We start from the raw sequence: 21644 nt of genomic DNA, 5'->3' as shown, positions 1-21644 counted from the left end.
ACGTTACCTGCAGATTTTTATTACTGTTTATTTTTATTTCTTAACTCGTAAACTAATCTTTCGGAAAATTATGAAGGATTCATTCAAAACCTTCAGCCTGCTGTTAACAAACACAAAGAAAGCATCACATTCACATTTGAGAGGGGATTAATTTTAAAATAGTAGCAGTAGCAGACTCACTTTTAATCAATAAAAATTAATAATGAATCCACTCTATAAATAATTACTACTACTAACTACTAATAATGAAGCTGGTCTCATTTCTATAAAACATTCTAATAAAAAAAGAAACATTTTAGTAGGATATAACAAAACATGAATGGCCCCTGGATCATCAGCTTTATACACTGACGAAACCCTAGACATTCAAATGTTTAAAATAACACGTGTGGATAATGTCACACAACATGACACATGGTCTAACAGCATAAACTTAACAGAAACACTTCACCAGGGAGGTAACTGTTGCAGACGAGTGGTGTCAAATAGAAAAGTGAACAATGTTAGTTGTGTGTTCCAGATGATCATTTCCAGAGAGGTTGAGGATAAGCAGCCGACTCATTAACTATTATCTACAGTTCAGTTGCTCGCTGTGTAGAAATCATGGAAATGATGGAGGAACAGGATGGAAATGAGTGGCTGCATGTGACACTTCAAATCAGACTCAATCATGTGTCGCGTCCAGTCAAAGCTCATGCAAACAACACGCAGGACAGAAGGGACTCGTTTGCATCCCAGCTTCCCTTCGCATTGTTCAGGATGAGTTGAAATCATGATTCTAACTAGTTTCGATAGTAATCTAAAGGCTTTCTGATATCTTGATGTCACATTCATATTTGTGTACATTTGTCTGGTTTGTGTGTCTTCTCACTAACCAGCTCTACTGATCTTCCTGCTGTAGAAAGAAATATGACCAACGTGACATATCCACCATCACGTTCCAGAGAACAATTCTTTTTGGATCTCACTTGAATGACGGGAAGCCGCTGCAGCGCCGCCTCAATCACGCCGGGGGGACACGGAGATTTATCACCTGTCACTTCGTCACCCCAGTAATTAAAGCGGTTGTTCTTCTGTGTGTGTGTGTGTGTGTGTGTGTGTGTGTGTGTGTGTGTGTGTGTGTGTGTGTGTGTGTGTGTGTGTGTGTGTGTGTGTGTGTGTGTGTGTGTGTGTGTGTTCGTATGTGTGTGTGTGTTCGTGTGTGTGTGTGAGCATGTGCTAACTGGGTCTTCTGTCTGGGCATGCCCTTCCCTAATGAAGGTGGGGTCACTCTCGCTGTCAATGAGATGGTTGGGGGGAGGGGGAACTAAAAAAAGGAAGTAATTACCTTGGAAACGGGAGGTTGTGCTCCTGGCTCATTTACTTTGATAGAATTTCCACGTCTGCCCCTCATTTTGCTTGACCCCTGACCACGGGGACTCGCTAACCACTGACTAACCACCGACCATATGGGTCCAAGTTGGCTATTTAATAACATCAACGCTTCTGGTAGTTAAATAAAACCAGACCTAGACCAAATCACTAAAAAGTAAATATGGAAGAGGTTTATTTATGTTTCAGGCTGACTACTATTAAAAGGTCATTTGATCTTAAAAACTAATTGAGAAATACGGGGCTGTTGGAAGACCCATAATGCAGCATGTACATACAAGAGTAATCACAAGTGAGAAAAATAATGTTTTTCTGAAACAATTCTTTTACATTAACAATAAAAAGGCAGTTTAATCCCTGTAAGGAACTATAATTGCAACCATGCCAACGAAGGTTTACATAAATATACCAGTTAAATAGAGTATCTAGATGGTAAGTATTATAACGTGTCAATCTTTAGTCACGATAACAGGGGTTCCGATCACAAACGCTTGTCCCAAACTGACCATTCCAAGTCCTCCTGTTATTGGTTCAGAGGTCTGGGTGGAAGCTTGTTCGCTGGAACGATTCGGTCTAATTAAAGGGCAAGCAGAGTGAAATGTGAGAAACCCTATGATCTGATCTCAGCCTGCAGTGCAGTTATTTTATATCAGATGTTCTGTGTCTCAGTCTGAAAGGAGAAAATCGGAGCAGAACCGATGTTGGAAACTCACTGTGCGCTGACAGGTCACGGTCAGGCAACAATGAGAGATTAAAGCAGTGAACACCATAGTGACGGAACATTGCAACAACACTGGAACTAAAACCAAAACATGATGAACCACAGAAGACAGGAACAAGTCTGCAAAGGTGGAGGGCATGGCATTGTTCATTATACAATAATAAATTTCAATATCCTGATTTTGACTTTCGCTTAATTTTTATCCTGAATCTTTCTCCTGTTACCTGAACACAACACTTTAGCTGAAACAGCCAGAGGAGAAATAAACCTGCAAGCATACTGCAGTACTTTTAAATAGCCTTCATGTTTGTATTCTCAGGGCCCGTCCTCCACTACACATGCAGTTTTGCCCCTGGCTCAGTCAAATAAAGGAAGAAAAGGGGGGTATACACACAGTGAGAGGCAGATTGGGAAGTCCACGTACCCCGATGATAGCATTCAGCTCAGTCATTGTCACCTGTTTGGCTCGCTCAACAGCCTGAGCAACCTGCTGTTGGTGCTGAAGGACACAAAACACAGAACTTTAGATTCCTGCTGGAAATGCATTCAATACTTAAGACTGAAATAAAACACACATTATGTTTGGCTATTTATTAACTAATAAGTGGAACAAAAAAGAAGTTGTTCCTCAGTAAGGGTGAGTGATTAAATCAATGTATTTATTACAAACTATATCGATAACATTTTTATGATTAAGATATTATCTTCAAGTCTACATAGCCATCTTTAATTAATGCCTGTCTGCTACTAAATAAGATTAACTCCCATAAATCGTACTGACGGTACTTCTGCACACTAGCCATCCTTACAATTCCCTGTTACTGGACTAAATGAATCCATTCTCATTCATAAGTGTTGAAAACTGGGGAGACGTTCACCTCTTGTGACAAGAACGGCATGATCTGAGCCAGAATAGCATTGAGACGTTTGGCAATCTCAGTCTGTAGGAGAGAGAGAGAGAACATGAGGATGGTAGTCATTCAGTAGACAGAAGGACACAGGCAACAATTTAATTAAGCAATTAAACCATGTATAAAAAAGAGGGAATTTTTTTACAGACACACAAACTAATTTAGCTTCCATTTGGATAGATCATGTATTTAACTAAATTGGGACCGCCTGAGAACAAACTTCCCTCCCTCTCTTTCCTGCCTCCATTAGAATCAGGCCTTATTTCATTAGGAGGCTGAAATATGCTAACACCATCTGGATGGGGTGACCATAATGAGGCCCATACTTCATAATTACAGCCCACAGAGAGGAGGGTGGGGCACGCTGAGGCAGACAGGTTAACTCATTGGCTCATCTGTCAGAGGCATCTTTGGTATCGACCGTGCAATATTAGCTGGGACAGTAAGAGGATACTGCAGGGCTTGACGAACATAAAGCACTTTACAGCGCTGCGTTTGGACAAATGGATCTGCTGCACTGGCCGCCTACCGCATTTGAATGTCCCAAGACATTTTGCCCAAACCCATTTCCTTTCTAAAAATCTTTACAGCCACGGGAGGGAAACGGAGGGGAGAAGGAGAACAGAGAGGGAGAAAGGTGGATAAAGTGGAAGGGGTGGGGCGACGGAGTGATGAATGGTGATGTGAAACGCTCTGATTTGACACTAGGGTAATGTAGTTTGACTGAACTGAGGGAGGTGAACTAATTGATTCTGAGGGTTTATGGGTGGAGGCCCAGCAGGTGTGTGTGTGTGTGTGGGGGGGGGGTCCTTCCTGCCGTTTTATATGCTGCTGCATTCCACTCGTTTTCTCCTTTAACCTTGTTTGACTCTGAAAGGGGGGGAGGAGGAGAAAAAAAAGTGGAAACGGATGACAGGAGGTGTCTGTAGCTTTTCGCACAGCCCTCTATGCCGTCTTTCGTTTTGAAGAAGAGGGGCAAGAGAAGAAAGGAAAGAGGGGGTGGGGGGGCAGACCTTTGCCGGCCTGTCAGGAATTATCTCACAACCCCCAGTCTGACCTTAAACGCACTAAGCTTTCTCTCTCCATCTAGCCTCCTCCTCCTCCAAACACTTCCTCACACCCCCTCCTTTCTCAACTATTCTCCTCTGTGCCCTCCCTCCTTTCTCATCCTCCTCTCTCATCTTCCCCCTCTTCTGTTGCTGGGGTAACGCTATCTGGCATGGCTGATCGTTATGTAAATTGGGCTGGGGCTCTGACCAGAACAGCCTGTAAAATCATATTAGGCGCAGCAAAGAGGCAGGTCATTAAATTGAATTTTCGGCCTGTCGATCTGATCGGCAGGGGAAATTAATGAGGGATAACTGGGAGTGGGGAGGGGGCTGCACGGCGGGCTGGCACATTGAGAAAGAAGGGGAGAGCTCTATGGAGACTCATAAACCATCATCATTAGCGGGGGCTGGATACAATGACACACAGTAGGATTAGAGTGTTTCAGCATCACACCACTTCTCTGGAAATGGCTGCAAGAGGAGCAACATGGGACTTGTAGGACACAGCGGTATGCTGATACACTCAGCTATTACAACAACATTACAAACCCTCACCGCGAACTGATTCACAAAGAAACACATCCATTTATTCATTGCAAATCACCACTAGAAATACTGTTTGAAACCAAAAACATTCATACAATCAGATGCTCTTTGTGTTCAAAACATAAAGGTTTCTTCCAGCAGTTCCTTCTGAAGGATGGGATGAGGCGGCGGTGACAGAGCTGAGAGCCTGCAGAGCCTTCGCTGATTTTAACAAGAAATGTTCCTCAAGTATTGACTACTTCTGAATTTGGAATAGGAACTTTGGAGAATATTAACTTTGTTGGGTTTTTAAAAAAAATAATTTTGCAGTGCTATTTCCATCAATATCAATTCTCACCTCTGTTAACTATAATTTAAAGGATTAAATAAAAATATCTCAGATATCAATTTGGGAAACATGATGAAAACCCGCTCAACTGATTGACCTCCATCGGCTACATCCTGTCCTTTCAAACATAATCATTCCACTCACACAAGTCCACGCCAGGTAGGACAAATAGACACATGGCTTATTTACACACCTTTTTCACCGCCTTTTATAAAAATACTGGTAACACATCAGATCTAATAACTCACAGAACTCTAGAATGATTCCCACTTCACTTCAGAGGCACTTTTTTCCACAGTGCTTTTAGTGGCAGAGACAGGCACTGGAAAGAGTTTATTATCACTTGAAGCCACTGAAAACAGAAGCCTTAGAGCCGGCAGATGCTTTTCACCACAGCTCCACAATTACAGGTACTCAGGGTTGTCTAGTAGCGCCGCAGATTTGAGAGCCTCTCTCCATTGCATTCCTCTGTCAATGGTGCGTTGAAAGCCATTTGGCTGTTTGTCGCTTCGGGCATTAGCCCCAAAGTAGAGAGCAGAGTCTCTGACGAGGATTCAATTGGCGAGGAAAACAAGGCATATGATGGGGGAGGGCAGAGACAGTTGTTCGGGAATTATCTTCTCAGAGGAAGAAAGAACCACTTAGAGATGTCTTGTTCATTACAAATGCATGAAGAATATTTTGTATTTGCCTCCTATTTTGAGCTCATGCAAACAAAACTGAGGTGACATCAATTTCTGCAGGAGAGTATGCAAGTGAGCTCATGTAGCCTATGTTTATAGATTTAATTGTGGGTTATTTATTTAACGTGCGCACACACATGTGAAATGAGTCTCTTCCATTCAACCACATTAAGAACCGACAAAGAAAACCACCCTCAGCTGGTTGCGCACACAAGCACGCAGCAGCTAATTGTGTAACACTGTTCCACCGGGCTTTCTAGCCCGGCTTTCAGAATAAAGCAGGTCTCATAGCCTCCAGTAACCTCGCCAACCTCCCTGGAGATAGTGTGTGTGTGTGTGTGTTCTCGTCGTCAGTTTGTTTTGGCTTGCAGACAGGTCGGCCATCATCACCTTGGCAAACAATTCCAGGAATCCTGTATAAATTATTCATTTGCACAAGCTCCCTTTCTGCCTCCTTCTGCTCCTCGTTTCCCCAGCTTCTTCCCTACAGGATACAGACAGGACTCTACTTGATAAAGCACTTTTGCCGTTTCCTCTGTCCACTCAACAAGTGATAATCAAAAATGACTACCTGATATGCTGCAAAAGCAGCTGATTATGATGTGTGTTCACTGATTTTTTTTTTTTTTTAATGCAGAGCAGTCGGACTCAAAGACAAAGCTGTGAGCCGTGATTTAGAACATGCATTCCAGCTGGAAGTTTCAATTTGGCGGTGAGATTTTGTGTGACACAGAAGTCTGAGATTACAGGACGCTGATGCGAAGTGGAGGACAGGTTTACGTCGCTGTACGTGGGCGTGTGGAGCCTTGTGTGCCTAAGGATAATGTTGGGAACCTCAGTTTTCTGTCACTTCCGCAGAAAATACGAGGCAGCTCTGTGTTCACTTCAGTCAAGGATTGTGATGAGAAGACCAAAATAAACATTTGTTCACGTTCCTCACACAAGCACTACGAGCAAATTCAATTGACGGATCTGTGCGCATGAAATGAGTAGATTAATGTAAGGAATTTGCATTGTGCTTACTGTGAACACAACCTTAGTGGCACAAGACCTGTTGATCGCTCCTTGCTGGGACTCATCTTTTCTACACGTTGCTTTTGTTTTTAATGTTAAGGGAGGATCTGAAATCAAAATGTATGCAAGCACTCAAACAGGGACCACCAGAGGACAAAGATGTTGAGAAACAAAGCAATAACACCGCCCCACACACACACATACACACCAACCACAGAGTCAGCAGGGCATGTTGCTGAGGCAGCCTAATGAGCTGCGCTAATTAAAATCACTTATTGACAGCAAGTGGGGGTGATTACCTCCACCCTCCATCCTCTGCCATCATAAGAAACACTGTCAAAACAAATTACCCCCGGCGGCAGCCACACACACACACACACACACACACACACACACACACACACACACACACACACACACACACACACACACACACACACACACACACACACACCATCCCTTAGCTCAACTGAAACACAGTTGCAGCGATGAAGACGTGCATCTGTTAAAACTTCAGTTGAAAAGTGTGTTTGTCCATGAATGTGACATTAATATGGAAATGACAGAAGTGTGTGTGTGTGTGTGTGTGTGTGTGTGTGTGTGTGTGTGTGTGTGTGTGTGTGTGTGTGTGTGTGTGTGTGTGTGTGTGTGTGTGTGTGTGTGTGTGTCCATTCCCACAACTTTCAATCTAGAGCAATAACAACACATAGTGAGATTATTACATCTTTTTTCCCGCTGCAATAACAGAACAAAGTGTGATGCATGCATCCATGATACGACCCCCCCACCACCAACAATCACAACAACAGGGACAACTAAGGGCTGTCTGTTTACCTCTCGCTGATGTCATCATAAGCACTTGTTCAGCAGAGATGGTGGGGGGTGCCATGCGTCATGCATTATTCAGGGTCTGGGGGGGAGGGTGCGTCGGCTCAACCGGGCTTATTGATAAACAAAGGAGATGCACAGGAGAGGGCCAGTCGATTAACCCATTTACCCCGAAGCCTCTCACTCTATTCCTGTCTCCACCCCCACCCCCAACCCCACCCCCCGTTTTGTCCACTGTCACCGGCATCCACCCATAACAACCAGTTCCTCCCCCCCCCACCCCACCCTCCATCGCCTCAATCTTCCTCTTGGTGATAAGTGCAGACACAGAAAACGCTTAAGAATTGGATGGGGGGGGTGTGTGTGTGTGGGAGGGGACAGCAAGCTGCTTCATAAACAGAAAACACTTAGTTAGCACACGCGCCTGTGCTCATACACACACACACACACACACACACATACACACACGCATGCACGCACGCCATATGCCTGCTGATGAATTGTGCAGTGTGTGTTGCTGCTGTTCCTTCTGGCCCCCCTCCCACTGATGCCATTAACATTCTGGATCTGAGGCCATGAAGCCCCCACCTGACCTCTCTGGCTCGCCGACAGACTCTCATACATCATATCACACCGCTAATGACACAAGGGCCATCATTCACGTCTCATCGTCGGACTGGAGGAGCACGTAGGGCAAGAGGAGGCAGTAAAAAGACCTGGGGGCAACAAGAGTCAGGGAAAGGAGGAGACGACGGTGATGGAGGGAAACAGATGGCAAGACAGGGTCAGAGAAAATGGAAATGGAAGTGCAGAAAGACAAAAGATGGCCATCTTGAATTCATGTTAAGCTTTTCTTCTCTCTTAATCTGACCTGATTAAAAGATTATTCAGCTGTCTGACAAGAAGGCCTAAGGTCAAATCTTCAGCTAGACGATGTTATTTAAAGGGGTGATCTGAGTGATTTTTGTAAAGTAATAATAGCTCGTATTTAGGACTACATTGATTATAAGGTGCATGATTAGTAAATGTTTTATCTTAAGTACACCAATAGTTAATAGTTACACCAACCAGCCAATTACAGCCAGCCTGCATATCTATTATCTCTTCTCTGCAATCTATTGGCAGTGCATAAAATAAAAAAAAAACTCATTAATTTCCCAAAGCCAAAAATGTTATTCTTATGTGTTGTTTAATCCCAATAGTCAAAAAAAATATTGCTTTTTATTCATGTTTAATCTTCAATCAAAATTCTTCTACATCTAGTCAGCGGTTTGATTCAGCTGTACAAAAAGAACAACTTACATTTCCAACATTCTTGTAGGAGTTTACAGACAAAACGTCTTCATAAAATGCCGTATATTTTAATGTAGAGAAATATCACAGCACCAGTTAGAGCTTTTAGCATCGTTTTTACTCAGCATGTTAAAGCCAGGAACAATGAGGTTGTATTCTTCTACACTGTTCGGTATAAAGCACATGAATAAGGAATGGGAGGACTTTGTTCATTGACCTTTCAGCTAGCAGTGGATGTAGTGACATGATGCATGGACACTTGTGTAAAAAAGATCAGCTGTAAGAAGCGGATGCATGTTAAAAAAAAATTACCTGTAAATGAAAACCTGAGGGGAAATCTCCATTCGGATGCTGTAATGTATTAAAAAGTCTGAGGGATCAGCGCTCTGTAGTTTCTATGTACAGTATCCCAAACTTCTCTACCATCAGCATTACTGATTGTTGTCAAAACATGTGACTCTTCATATCTATCTTGTAAAAGTATTAATGCTGACATGAAGGCTGGATGGGAGGATGCGGGTGCTGAATGATGTATCATTTAATCCAATGTGTGTATTTGTGCATGGGTGAAGTTTAAAAAAAATTCGCCTTTAGACTTTATCTACATTCTATTCACCCATGTTTCTTGTGAATCAGTCCTTATAAAATCACTTCACTACCCCAGGGACATTTCAGCATGCATCCCTGGTGGAGCTTTGAGCTAACTATGTGGATAGAGAGATGGTTTTCACTAACATGACAACAACCTGCCTGCAAAATCCTGGACAAAACCAGCCAAAGCCTAACTGGAAGCAGCCTAATAAAGAAACAGAAACAAAGTCACTAGAAGGGACTTTCACATCCTCCCTCCGGTCCACTGAAACCGCTTCTTGGACAGTGTAGTGGAGCTGCAGATATTTTTGCCCTTCTCTTCTGAAGAAGACTTGTGACTGCAGCTTGATGCCCAGTGCTGGGTGGCAGCTGAACTAATGAGCTTTTAGCCTGGCTGGCACGGAAGTGGCAGAGCATATGTCAAGATGTGTGTGTACTCATTCTCTCTCTCTCTCTCTCTCTCTCTCTCTCTCTCTCTCTCTCTCTCTCTCACTCACTCTCTCACTCACTCTCACACTCACTCTCACACTCACTCTCACACTCACTCTCACACTCACTCTCACACTCACTCTCACACTCACTCTCACACTCACTCACTCACTCACTCACTCACTCACTCAGACCGTCTGCCAAATACTTCACTTTAATCTTATCAAACCATCCCCATCAGGCAGCATGCCCTTCGTGTTGTTTAGCCTGTCAGCATTTTCCCCACAGGAAGCCAAAATGTGTGTGTGCCACCTGAAGCCATTTTAGGATGAGGGTAGACACTAAGGTCAGGTATGTGTGTGTTTGTGTGTCTGTCTGTAGGTGTGTTTATATTCCTCATTCACAAGGGGGGAGAAAAACAAGAGTGTTTAGTCTGTACACAGATCACCCCTGATATGGCTACATACCTGTTTGTGCATCTCAATGTTGAGCCCATAGGACATCTCATAGTACTGCAAAACAGAGAATACAGAATGTTACATAACAAAATGGTGTCTCACATAAGTTCTGTTCAGCTACGTATTTTATTTTTGTGAATCAAAGATTTAATTAGAGGATATGCAAACTTCAAGATCAAGTCTACACTTTATTCATAGTATGAAATAAAAAGAGGCCCCACGGGTTTTTGTTGCGGTTATGCCTTCCGTCCACACAACAACGCAGATATCTGGGACGAAAACGCATCTTTCTGAAAACGACGGGTCTGCATTGTCGTGTGGACACTGTAACCGCAACTTTTTCTATCCAGGGGGCATCTCCCTGCGACGAAAACCGTTGTGACATCAGTGTGTGTGACCCGTTTCTATATACACAAACAGAATGGACGGAGTCAAAACCAGCTATTTTCTGACGTATAACAGCTATACGTCAAAGATACGTAAACATGCTTGACAGTTGGATATTTGTTTGTCTGTTTCTTTCTATATGACTCATAAAGTTTATATATTTATTCATTCATTCATTCATTCATTCTGTGTCGGACCGGGACGCGATGCCTGCTGGTGGGAGAACTCTGATGGAGGTCGTCCTCCAGGAGGAACAGCGTGAAATTCCACAAGTCCCGGTCCTCTCCCCTGTCGTTCCCGGAGTTGTTCTGCTTATAAACTTGTTGATCAACACATTTATGTGGTTTCATGTGGACGGAGATTTTTTCTAAAACGCTGTCGTGTGGACGCAAATCTTTTTTATGCAGAGTGAAAAAAGTTGTGTTTTCGAAAAGATCCAGCTGGACATGGCCTAAGAAAGCAAATTTAAGACTACAAAGCCAAAATAATCTATAATAAATTGTTTTTGACTCCTTTGACATTTTAATCGATCTTCTTGAGCATCCAAACGAGAAAAAAGACAAGTTGAACACTTTCTCCAGGGGTAAAATATTAATTAAAAAACCTGACATTAACCAAATAGTTTTAGTCTTTGTTGTTCTCTGAACAAAAACAGACGACTGGATACTGTTCTGACTTCTGCTGAGTCAATTTAAAAATATATGGCTTCAAAAACGCAGTGGCTAGCAAGACCATTACTGACAACATCATCCACTGTTGATGTTGTGTCATTGGGAGGCCACACATGGACACAAACTAAATCATCTGTCTTATTATAACACACAGCACACAGCTTTTGTACTTAATAGGGGTAACATTGTACCAGGGAACACTGACATACAGTATATAACATTTAGTAAATCTCAGTTTAATGAGTGACTTTTAATCAAATTATATATACAGTAAGAGCTATTACTAGGATGTCATCTGGGACAGTCAGTTCAGAATTTCCTTTAAAGTTACAACTGGAGAACAAGGTAGATGATGAGTTACTAGAGAATAGCGTGGGTGATCAGACATTAGTGAATTAGTCCATAAAAACATGGTCTGTGAATCAATATGTTAACAAACAGATCCTGAATCACCTTCCACCAGCCAGTGAGCAGCACACAAGTACTAAAGGTGACCTCTTTCAAGTAAAGCAGAGCATCATGCTAATCCTCAACCAATGGTTTTCTTTGACTGGAAGTTGTCTTTAACTGTTTAGTACTTTAGCATTACAGCTACTCCCATTACATTCTGGGCACCGACAGGGAAAAAACTATTTAAGAAACAGACTGCTGTGTTTGGTTAGTCATTCCTTTCATGTACAAACAAGATAAACATTCACATACACAAACTAAAAAGGCGGTTTAAGTTACATAACTACTCGGATAAAAAATTATTCTCTGGCGTGCACACCGTGTAACTTTCCTTCAATAGAATGACCCTCGGTGCAGGGTTGTGTTTGCAGGAGCACAGTCTTTTTTCTTTCTCTATTTGTTTATCAGGAAAAACTGGACCAAACATGATGTCTTTTGACTGCAGTACTGAAGTCGTTTTACAATTATCCCTGTTAGAGCTTTTAGTTCTGGAATAAGTCGCCAGTAACTGCTGCCACACAAAGAACACATACTCCACTTGTGTTACAATAGAGCTGTACAGTTATATACTATTGTTCAGACTTCTCATGGACTTCTATTCTATCAGAACTAAACTATTGTTTTATTTGCTATTCATCTGCTGACTATTTCCTTATGTAATTAATTACTTATTACCAATACTATTTCAACACTTTAGAAAAGGGGATGGGCATCAACACTTCTCAGAAGCCAGCATTAGTAATAACATGTTTAGTCCAACAGTCCACATTCTGATGACGCAGTTTTCTGCCATAGAGGTCAAACAAAGGTTTCAATTGTAATCTAAAATTATGTAAATAAATGTTAAGGTTAATGTTAAATTAGTTCCTCATTTTTTTCTTGATCTACTTTAATAACGTTATATTACATCTTGTAAAAGGGTGGCAATACAACGCAAAACACCGGAGCAAACACCTGTTTGAACTCAGCACCAATTTCATTACTTTATTTGAAAGTTTCAATATTTCTCAATGTAATCTACAGAGATGGGAATTACTGTCACTAATATTGTAATATTTATTTAAATGACAACATTTGGCACTAACATATAATGTATTATCTATATAGTTGCAGAAAATCACCGCATCCCTCGTTGAGAAGCAAAATAAAATACAGGAAACCCTCTGTTTCTTGCACAAAGCCAGCAGACCAATCATTAACCCCCAGTGGGTCACGCATTCTGGGTGTGTTGGGGGGGGGGGGTAGTGGGTCACAAAGAGGACCATGGAGCAACAGAGGGACGTCAGTCACACCAATCAATAGATACATCATCCCCGGTTGTTTCAACCACTACTAAATACACCCCAACCCTTCAGCTTCTTGTCCAATGAAACACAGGTGTGAAACAACAATACCAGGTTGAGACAAATGTCAACGGTGCCTTGGTGCTGCAACACTCAAGTCAGTTGACCTGAGGCTAAAGGGAGGTGATGGTGCTAAATCTGATTCACAGCTTTATGATGGTTGCTCTTACCATGACATAGTGGCGCTGCATCTCAGTCTTTTCATTGGCCAATTTATCGTACTCCACTTTCAGGCTTTAGAAGGAAGAGACAGAAACAAATAAAAAATCAAGCTCAGTTTATTATATTTTACAACATATTATTGATTTGGTTGTATTAAGCCATGTAGAAAATACAGAACAATAATATTTATGAGTGACATCAGCGCAGATTTGGTGCATGAAGCTACAAAAATAGAACAAAACAGTAGCACTTTCCTTCTTCCTATTCTTTTCAGGAAGTCAGTGTTTTTTATAGCAGGTAAACAGCGCTGCGTGTAGTCATTACCTGTGGTACTGGGCCTGCAGGAACTGAAATTCATCTTTGATCCTATCACAAGACTCTGCCACAGTGAACTTGAAGCCAGGCTGCCCTGGCTGGTGAGGTGCCTGAAAAGTGAATATTTAGAGACACCAAAAGTGTAAATAAAGCCACAGCCTCGTTTATAATCTCATCTCCTGCTGACTTCCGTGCTTCATGTTAAACTATGCAGGATTTTTTTTTTTTCTTGGTGGCTCATCTTCAGAACCATGACTGTAAAAGCAACATGTGTAATGGCGTAAGTGAGGAACTTCATCCATACTGTTACATGACAAAGTAAAAGATGATGAGAGGGGGATAAAAAAAAAAAAAACTTCTCAGGCTGAAGATTTCTACCTATAACAAATTACGCTGAGGAAAAATCCGTTTACAGAAGCAGAGGGATGATCTGCTTTTCTGAGTCCAACCAAAAGCTCTCACGTTGTCGCCAATAAACAAGATCTCCCAGTTGGTCTCCATCCACAGTGAGGAGCCTCGGCAGCAGACCATACATAGTAAGGTGTGGAACAGAAGCTCCACTCTGATGAGCTGATTAGGCTACTTTAGAGGGTGGTGCATTTGCATACATTTACAAATAGTAACAAAGACATCTACTTACCGGATGCCGGCCTTGTGGATACATCTCGAGTCCTTTACACAAAGGGATTCGGTGTGTTTTCTCTATTTCCGTAATCCCAGTGAAGGTGCGGTAAATCACCGCCACCCCCTCCCCTGTGTATGCAGGATGGCGTCTGACAAAGCCCTGTTTTCGGCTGCGAGGCGCACACTCAGACCCCGACCACAGGACGCGTTACCTCGCCGACCTCTGCAAACAGAAGACGGACACGGCTGAGGGGCTGAAGCCGTTTGGCAGCACGCGAATCCGGGCATCTCGGATGTAAATAAACCCGCAATAGAAGCTTTGCAAACTTAACTGAACTGATAAAAATGAGAACATAAATCCACATAAATTTTCACTGCTTTCAAATATTTATTCTACCAAAATCTGAACAGTCGCACGATTTGCATTACAAAAGGGGAAACATGAGCGCCAGCAAATATGTTTGATCCGCCGAATCAAATAAATCCAAAAGTAGATAGTTTTGATCACACCCACAACGAGTCGATGCTTTGTTTTTCTCATAAATCTACGAGGCTTGTTACACAATGGGAAAAACTACACATATTGATGGTGATCGGGGAAAAAAACCCCACAAGAAACTGCCATAAAGCCACACCACCACCACCAGCAGCGGCAGCAGCAGCCGTCTTGTTAGCGGTTCTCTTCATGTCGCCCTTTTTACCTTTGTCTGGACTGACTCCTTCCCTATCCAGCACAGGTGAAGAACTAGTATCCAGACACAGAGGTTAATATCCTGACTTGTAGCCGTCACCACAGAGCGATAAAAGCTTAAAATGTCCGTCGCAGCTTCTATTTGTCACACACTTCTTCTTTGCCCCTTGAGAGTCCTATAAACCCTCGGTGATCCCGAGGCGGAGAGCGGCGCTCCGTCCGGACTAACGTCACAAAAACCCTCCGTCTGGGACGAGCTTCGCCCGCATATAACTTCGGAGAAAGCCTGAATTAGATCCAATAGTAGTGCTCGAGTCTCCCAATAAGTCCAAAGATTATTTTGCTGCAAACACCGGGGGTATTTGTTGAAAATGTCGGCCGTTGTGAAGTAGACCACTAGCTTGCTGCTCAGGGCGCCCAGTCGCTTCGCCGCGCGCGGTACCACACACAGACTGCTCGCTGACACGAGGACCCGACTGCGAGGCAGGGCCGCGCGCGCTGACCGATTGGGTTCTCCGAAGGAGTTGAGCAACGATGACCAATCAGAGCGCAGCATCCCCACGTGGGGCTTCGAATTGTCCTGCGTTCTGATTGGTCTATGAAATATGACCTCACGTATTCGCCATTTTGGATCTGAAGTGACATTCTGTGCGTTCAACAGCTTGTTCAAAACAAAGGTGCTGTATTAATTTGTATATCAGTGCTTTACGGCGGCTGGTCAAGCGGTCCAGACAACGTGAATATACCTGCTATTGTGATGACTTATAACTGTGCCGATTCTATCACAAAAAACGTGTAAACAATGAAAATAACCCCACAAGACCAAGTCGTAATTTATCAATTTAAAAAAAAAAAGAATTAAGCTGATAAATATGGTATGTGCTTCATATGTGAGCAATCAAACTAGTATTGAACAATGAGACCATGAACAACTGTTTAAAGTCTGAAACAAGAAGCTTGCAGTTCCTGTTCTTTATTCACAAGAGGGATGCCAAGAAAAAGAATAACTCCTGTTACCCTGCCAAGAAAAATAGGAGCTCATAGAAATTCGTTCAAGGACCGAAGTGCGTAGATGTGAATACCGCTTAATCTACAGCCGAGTGTCCTCTGAGTGAATTGAATTGATCGACCTATTTCTAACGAGACCTCAAGCATCTACAAGCTTTCCTATCAGCAGCACTAGGAAGACTACAACACGTCTGCGCGTCAGGATATCAGCCTATCAAGTGTTGTTCTCTATTCTCGGCCCCACGTGGGTTCTCTCTCCCACTCGTCGCTGATTTCTATCCAATAGAATCGAAGCTGTCTGGCTGCGCGGCTTCTGATTGGTTTAGCTGTGGAAAGGCTGTCAGTCAAGAGCTATCGTTGTCAATTAAACCCACGTTGGGTACGGCGCTGACAAATGCCTGTGCTACTCTCCCTCCTGCCTGCGAATAGTGCCTGGAATGGTTGCTTAATTAGCTTCGAATGGCTTTTCCTTTCAGCTCAAACAATCTGTCACTACCATGTGGTAAAAAGAGCCTTGCATAAAACAAAAGCAGGGGGAAAAAAAGTCAGTAGGGGCTAAATATCAGTTTGATTTCCCCTTCTTCATCCCCTCCTCCATGAAAACATTTTGAGCAAAACAAAGCTCTTACCTTGCTCAAACACTGGCTCGTTTCAGTGATCCCTTCCTGGCCCCAATTTTCTACTAAAATTTGATGGATTTGTTTATCCGGATGTCCGTTTCATCTTGTCTAAAATTCAAAGAAGCCGATTCTGGACCCCAAGAAAAGTTACTATGCTTTATCCATCTTAGATAATAGCTTCTCTTTTATGTTAAAGGTGAAGGAGCAAATATCACTTGGACATACAAAGTGTTGTGTAGTTACTAGAGCACAAATGAGGAACAAACAAGGGACTGCTAGTTAAACATCATATAATAAACAACTCCTAATCAAATTTTACAGAGTAACTTAAGATTGGTCAATGATTTCTTAGTGGAAAGTGAATTAAGGAGCAACTAGGAAACAAATTGGTATTAGATTAATATTTGTACAGACTTGGAGAGCCTATATTGATTAATCATCCATCAATCGTCAAACAGATTTTTCTTTGTGCCAACTAATCTTTTAATTAGCAAATAATTTAGTAATCATTGGCTATAGAGATATACATCTGGATAAGGAGTCAGTCATGAAGCAACAGGTGGTTCCCTATTTGTTCCTCGCTGACCTTCTGAACCCTGTGTGAAGTGTTTTCATGAATGTATTCCTACCACAAGGTGACTCCAGTGGCATTGCCACACATACGCGTGTCGACAAGGGAATTAAGAGCAATTTTTTAATTAACTCTGCAAAGAATGATATGAAATGCTGAATAAATTTTGACACTGACAATTTATAGTCTATTCATTCATTCATTCATTCATTCATCTTCCGAACCACTTTATCTGCTGTTGGTGACGGGGAGCCGGAGCCTATCCCAGCTGGCTCAGGGCGTGAGGCGGGGGAAACTCTGGGCGCGACGCCAGTGTGCTGTGGAGCCACTGTAGTCTAATCAAATGACGATTCATAAGACGTGAATTATAATACTATGCAAATTACATTATTCCAGCCCCCAAGCACCACAATGATGAAACCATAGATTCCTCCCAAAAAGAGGCTAAGTTTGATCTACTCATTAAATAATTACGTAGTTATGTTACATTAACTCAGGGATCATTATGAAAACTACTTTTGTAAAGATTCCAACACTTTTGTATACCTTAGACCCAAACTCAATTCTGTATTATTCATAATAGAACCAGATGCCAAAAAGTCAAGAAGTAAACTGAATTTTGAACATAACTGTTGCTAGCATGCTGCGAGCTTTAGCTGTTGCTTAGCAACAAATGCATCCCTCCTGCAGATGCTCTGACATAAGTTAGGAAAATAACTCATGTGCTGAGGGCATGTCAGGAAGCTACACGCTAACTAGGAGACTTTAACTTCTCTAAAAAATATCTTTGCCGTTCGAGGGGTAATCATGATGTGCGTGGGAGTAGACTGGAAATATCAGGAGCAACATAGAATTTAAAGTGCACACACTTGTTCTTTTATGCTGCAAATGCATTGACCAACAACACCACATTATAGATGCTAAAACCAGAATTCTCAGTATATAGCATATACTGTATAACTGTGCATAACTGTTCATATAGTCAGAAACTGAATTGCCCTAATGTGAAAAGCTCATGTTTAATTTACAACATACATTGTGGCATCAGGTTTAAGCCTAATGTAAATATGTATGGGGGTTGATTTTATCATCAGTTCACAGATAATGTTTCCTCCGGAAGATGAGTCGGACTTCACCATAAAATTAAATATTATCGGTGCAAAATTGCAATCTACTGAATTGTCATTCCTTACCAGTAATGCGTCTGATTTTCTAAGATAAAGTTGTTGCATACAGGTTAGATATATAAAGCATCTCAACAACCTCCTAAACCTACTGAGAAAACTTTTTACAGGTCATGTTTTGACAACCAAAATACACATGTTTTATATAAAGTAAGTTTTGTCCTTGTGCCTCCTGTCCTTGTGCCTCCTGATTTGTCTACAGGGATTCTACTGAGGTCTGGATAGTATATTTAAATAGTTTATGCAGCTAATCTAACAGTCATAAAACAGCAAAGTGCAGTATTTTCCTCACTGCAAGGCGCACCTAAAAGCCTACAATTTTCTCATAAACACGTAGTGCACCTTATAATCCGATGTGCCTTATATATGGATTAACATTAATATTGGTTAAAAACATGATCGCTGGAAAAAAAGCCGACAGTCTGGCCGGCAGTCATGCCGCACTCCGCCACCAGAGGAGCCCCCTTACAAGGCACTCGGGCATACGCCCCCTAAAAACGGTAGTCAAGGGGCGTCACCGAAGTGCCCACTGACCTGCTGTCTGACGGCAGAGCAGACTGCTTAGAGCAGTGGTCTCCAACCTTTTTTGTGCCATGGACCGGTTTCATCAAAGACAATATTTCCCAGACTGGCCTTCATTTGCTGTATAATCGTTCATGACGCCAGGACAGCTGTAGTCTAATAATAAATCATCAGTGGTTTTATGTGAAATGCAGACATCAACAGACAATAAACAAACAAACAAATGCCGCTTCGCAAGGACAGGAGTTTGGAAATGGAAACAGGGTTTGTGATACTTTTTGGGCGATCTCAGGATAACTGCCTTGATTTTAATCCAGTACACTGGACCGGTGGTGGGCGCTTAATTTAGCGGTAACCTGTCATGTGACCGAGACCGGTCAAGTGTGACAGATGTCACTTTTCAAAATAAAACATCTTTCCGACTCCGAAATAAATAAAACAGTAGTAATGTAAATCATTTTTAATTCTGTGCGGCCCGATACCAAATGACCCACGGACCGGTAGCGGTCCGCGGCCCGGGGGTTGGGGACCACTGTCTTAGAGCACCAGTGCCTGGCTGTGATTCCGTAGCAAAGCATAAGGAACTGTCAACAATTCTATCAAAAGTTTGACTGACTGACTGACTGATCTCAGTATTTCTCAACTACTTTGTTGCTGGAAATATCCCACTTTAAACTTAGTTGGTCTAAAAAATGCTATTGTCGAGTGTCAGTGCTGTCATCTGGAATCTAGTGACATTCCATTCTATTAGTCTGTGGATACACACGGAGAAACTGGCATAAAGGTGAATGAAAGACCCTCAAAGCTGAACTTGCAGCCTTTTCTGAAATTTCAAGAGCAGTCACTGCTAGACAAAGGTGTCAGGTGTGCTGCAATTGATTTGCAAATGTAGTTGATAGCTGAAACAACATGTTATTGTGTGTGTGTGGAGGGGGGGGGGGCATTTATACTTGTGTATTCTGTCTGGCAGCGGGAAGGGAAAAGCTGAAAGGAAAAGAAGATTCTGTCTGGCAACGACGTGCTGTGAGATTTAGGCCCCATCCACACGATAACGGATATTTTAAAAACGCAACTTTTTGTTTGCTTTTACGCCTCCCGTCCACACGACAACGCAGATATCCGGAATGAAAACGCAACTTTTTATAAACGCTGGCCGATGTGGATTTTTTTAAAAACGCTGGGTCTGCGTTGTCGTGTGGACGGCGTATCCGCAACTTTTTAATAACGCTGTGACGTCATATTATGGGCCCGTGTGTTGTGACAACAAAACAAGGAGGATTCCTATTGGATAAAATTTGACTCAATACTGCCACCACATGGTTTGGCATGCTTACAGCAGTCTTTGAAAACGCACTGCTGCATTTACGTGTGGACGGAGATTTTTTTAAAAACGCTGTCGTGTGGACGCGAGTCGTTTTCGATGCGTTTTTAAAAAGCTCCGTTTTTAAAAAAAATCCGTAATCGTGTGGACGGGGCCTCACAGCGGTGAGACACCAATGTTCAATGTTCTATGAGTAAAACAGTGTCGCATTTGCCAGTAAATTAGCAGCCTGACATTAAAAACTGGTTAAAAAAATTGTTTAGGACACACAGTGCAGCAGCAAATAGCTGCACCTCACCTCCGACTGGACTACCGATGATCAAAACAATATTTAATTAATAAACGAAGATGAATGTCGGAGCTTAAATATCTGTTTCGAGCTTCAGATCAGGAAATAATCCGCCCTGTTCGAACTGAGTGGTCCACTCATAATGAATTTAACCAATTTTTAATGTCAGGTTTTTTAATATGGCGTATTTTGCCAGACAGAGTGGCAAATACGCCACTTTGTCTGGCTCATAGAACTGACTTTTACGTCGGTGCCTCACCTCCGTGAACCTCACCACACGTCACTGAGAGCTATAGAACTAAAATCAAATTTGACTATGGTTTTAGATAATTTTGTACTACAGTATTTTGTAGTACAGTACGTTTATCAGTTAATCTCAGCAGCTAAGGAAAAAACCCGTGCGTGTTGACTTCTTTCTGGGATGGCAAAGTGATCAAGTGATCAGGTTTCCTTGATGAGGCTCAGAATGGCCTCATTGACATGAAAATACCGGCCATTCACAGCTGATTACAGGTACTCACAGTCATGAATGCTCTATCCAGTGGACGGATAGCCCAACTACTGCCACTAGTTTTTTAAATCTATTTCAAATTTTTTTATTATATGCACCTTATAATCCGGTGAGCCTTATATATGAAATAAATTACAAAATAAACAATTCATTAAAGGTGCACCTTATAATCCAGTGTGCCTTATAGTGCAGAAAACACTGTAATATAAGATATTTATCCTAAAATGCACGGGAACCTGACATTTTATTTCAACATAAGTGGAAGATAACAGCTGCCTCAAACAACAGTTACGTTAAAGTTTACCACCTGAAGTGTAGCAAATAGGAGGTTGTAGACAGCTAACTGCCACATTTTCTTTCTGTAATTTTAAAGACTGGTTAATCACTTGTGTGAACTAATTAGTAATCTATAGAGATTTAAAATCTGGAAAGCATTCATCAAATCTAAAAAAAATCCTGTATGTGTCCATGAACAAATTGTCGATTAGTGTGAACGGTTGTTTCTATCTTAAAACAGGGAACTGTTCTCCATGCATTGCATATATTCTGGTTTAAATGAGGCTTGGTTTCAATGATTAAATGTCTATGAGTCTGTGTGTTTCAGCCTATCTCAAAGATAGCCTCATTTTCAATGAGGAAGTAACTTTCTTAGCATTTTATTGCTAGTGTTGGCAAGTTTATTTCACGTTAAGAAACTTGTCTGGGCAGCCCTGACTCATGAAGTCTCACTATTTCTGCGGGTTTCAGTCAGAC

At 42.0% G+C, this 21644-nt stretch overlaps 1 protein-coding gene across 9 annotated transcripts in view; it reads right to left on the bottom strand.

Moving 5' to 3' along the window:
• The window catches only part of tle3b (TLE family member 3, transcriptional corepressor b), a 31975-nt gene extending 16649 nt beyond the window's left edge, over positions 1 to 15326 (bottom strand). For 5 of the 9 annotated variants that reach the window (XM_068335491.1, XM_068335127.1, XM_068335206.1 and 2 more), the window contains exons 1-7: positions 14876 to 15326; positions 14191 to 14397; positions 13560 to 13660; positions 13244 to 13307; positions 10232 to 10276; positions 2971 to 3033; positions 2487 to 2591 (exon numbers count right to left, since the gene is read on the bottom strand). In XM_068335491.1, the coding sequence (XP_068191592.1) occupies positions 2487 to 2591; positions 2971 to 3033; positions 10232 to 10276; positions 13244 to 13307; positions 13560 to 13660; positions 14191 to 14214 (402 nt within the window). In that variant the 5' untranslated portion in view covers positions 14215 to 14397; positions 14876 to 15326. The remainder of the gene's footprint in view (positions 1 to 2486; positions 2592 to 2970; positions 3034 to 10231; positions 10277 to 13243; positions 13308 to 13559; positions 13661 to 14190; positions 14398 to 14875) is intronic. The other 4 variants (XM_068335277.1, XM_068335353.1, XM_068335736.1 and 1 more) reach the window with 1 other exon arrangement.
• Positions 15327 to 21644: the final 6318 nt, after the last annotated feature.

This window comes from Antennarius striatus, chromosome 1 (assembly GCF_040054535.1).
Source record: "Antennarius striatus isolate MH-2024 chromosome 1, ASM4005453v1, whole genome shotgun sequence".
Lineage (NCBI taxonomy): Eukaryota > Metazoa > Chordata > Actinopteri > Lophiiformes > Antennariidae > Antennarius > Antennarius striatus.
Note: the sequence above shows the minus strand (reverse complement) of the source record. Positions and strands in the feature narration are given on the sequence as shown.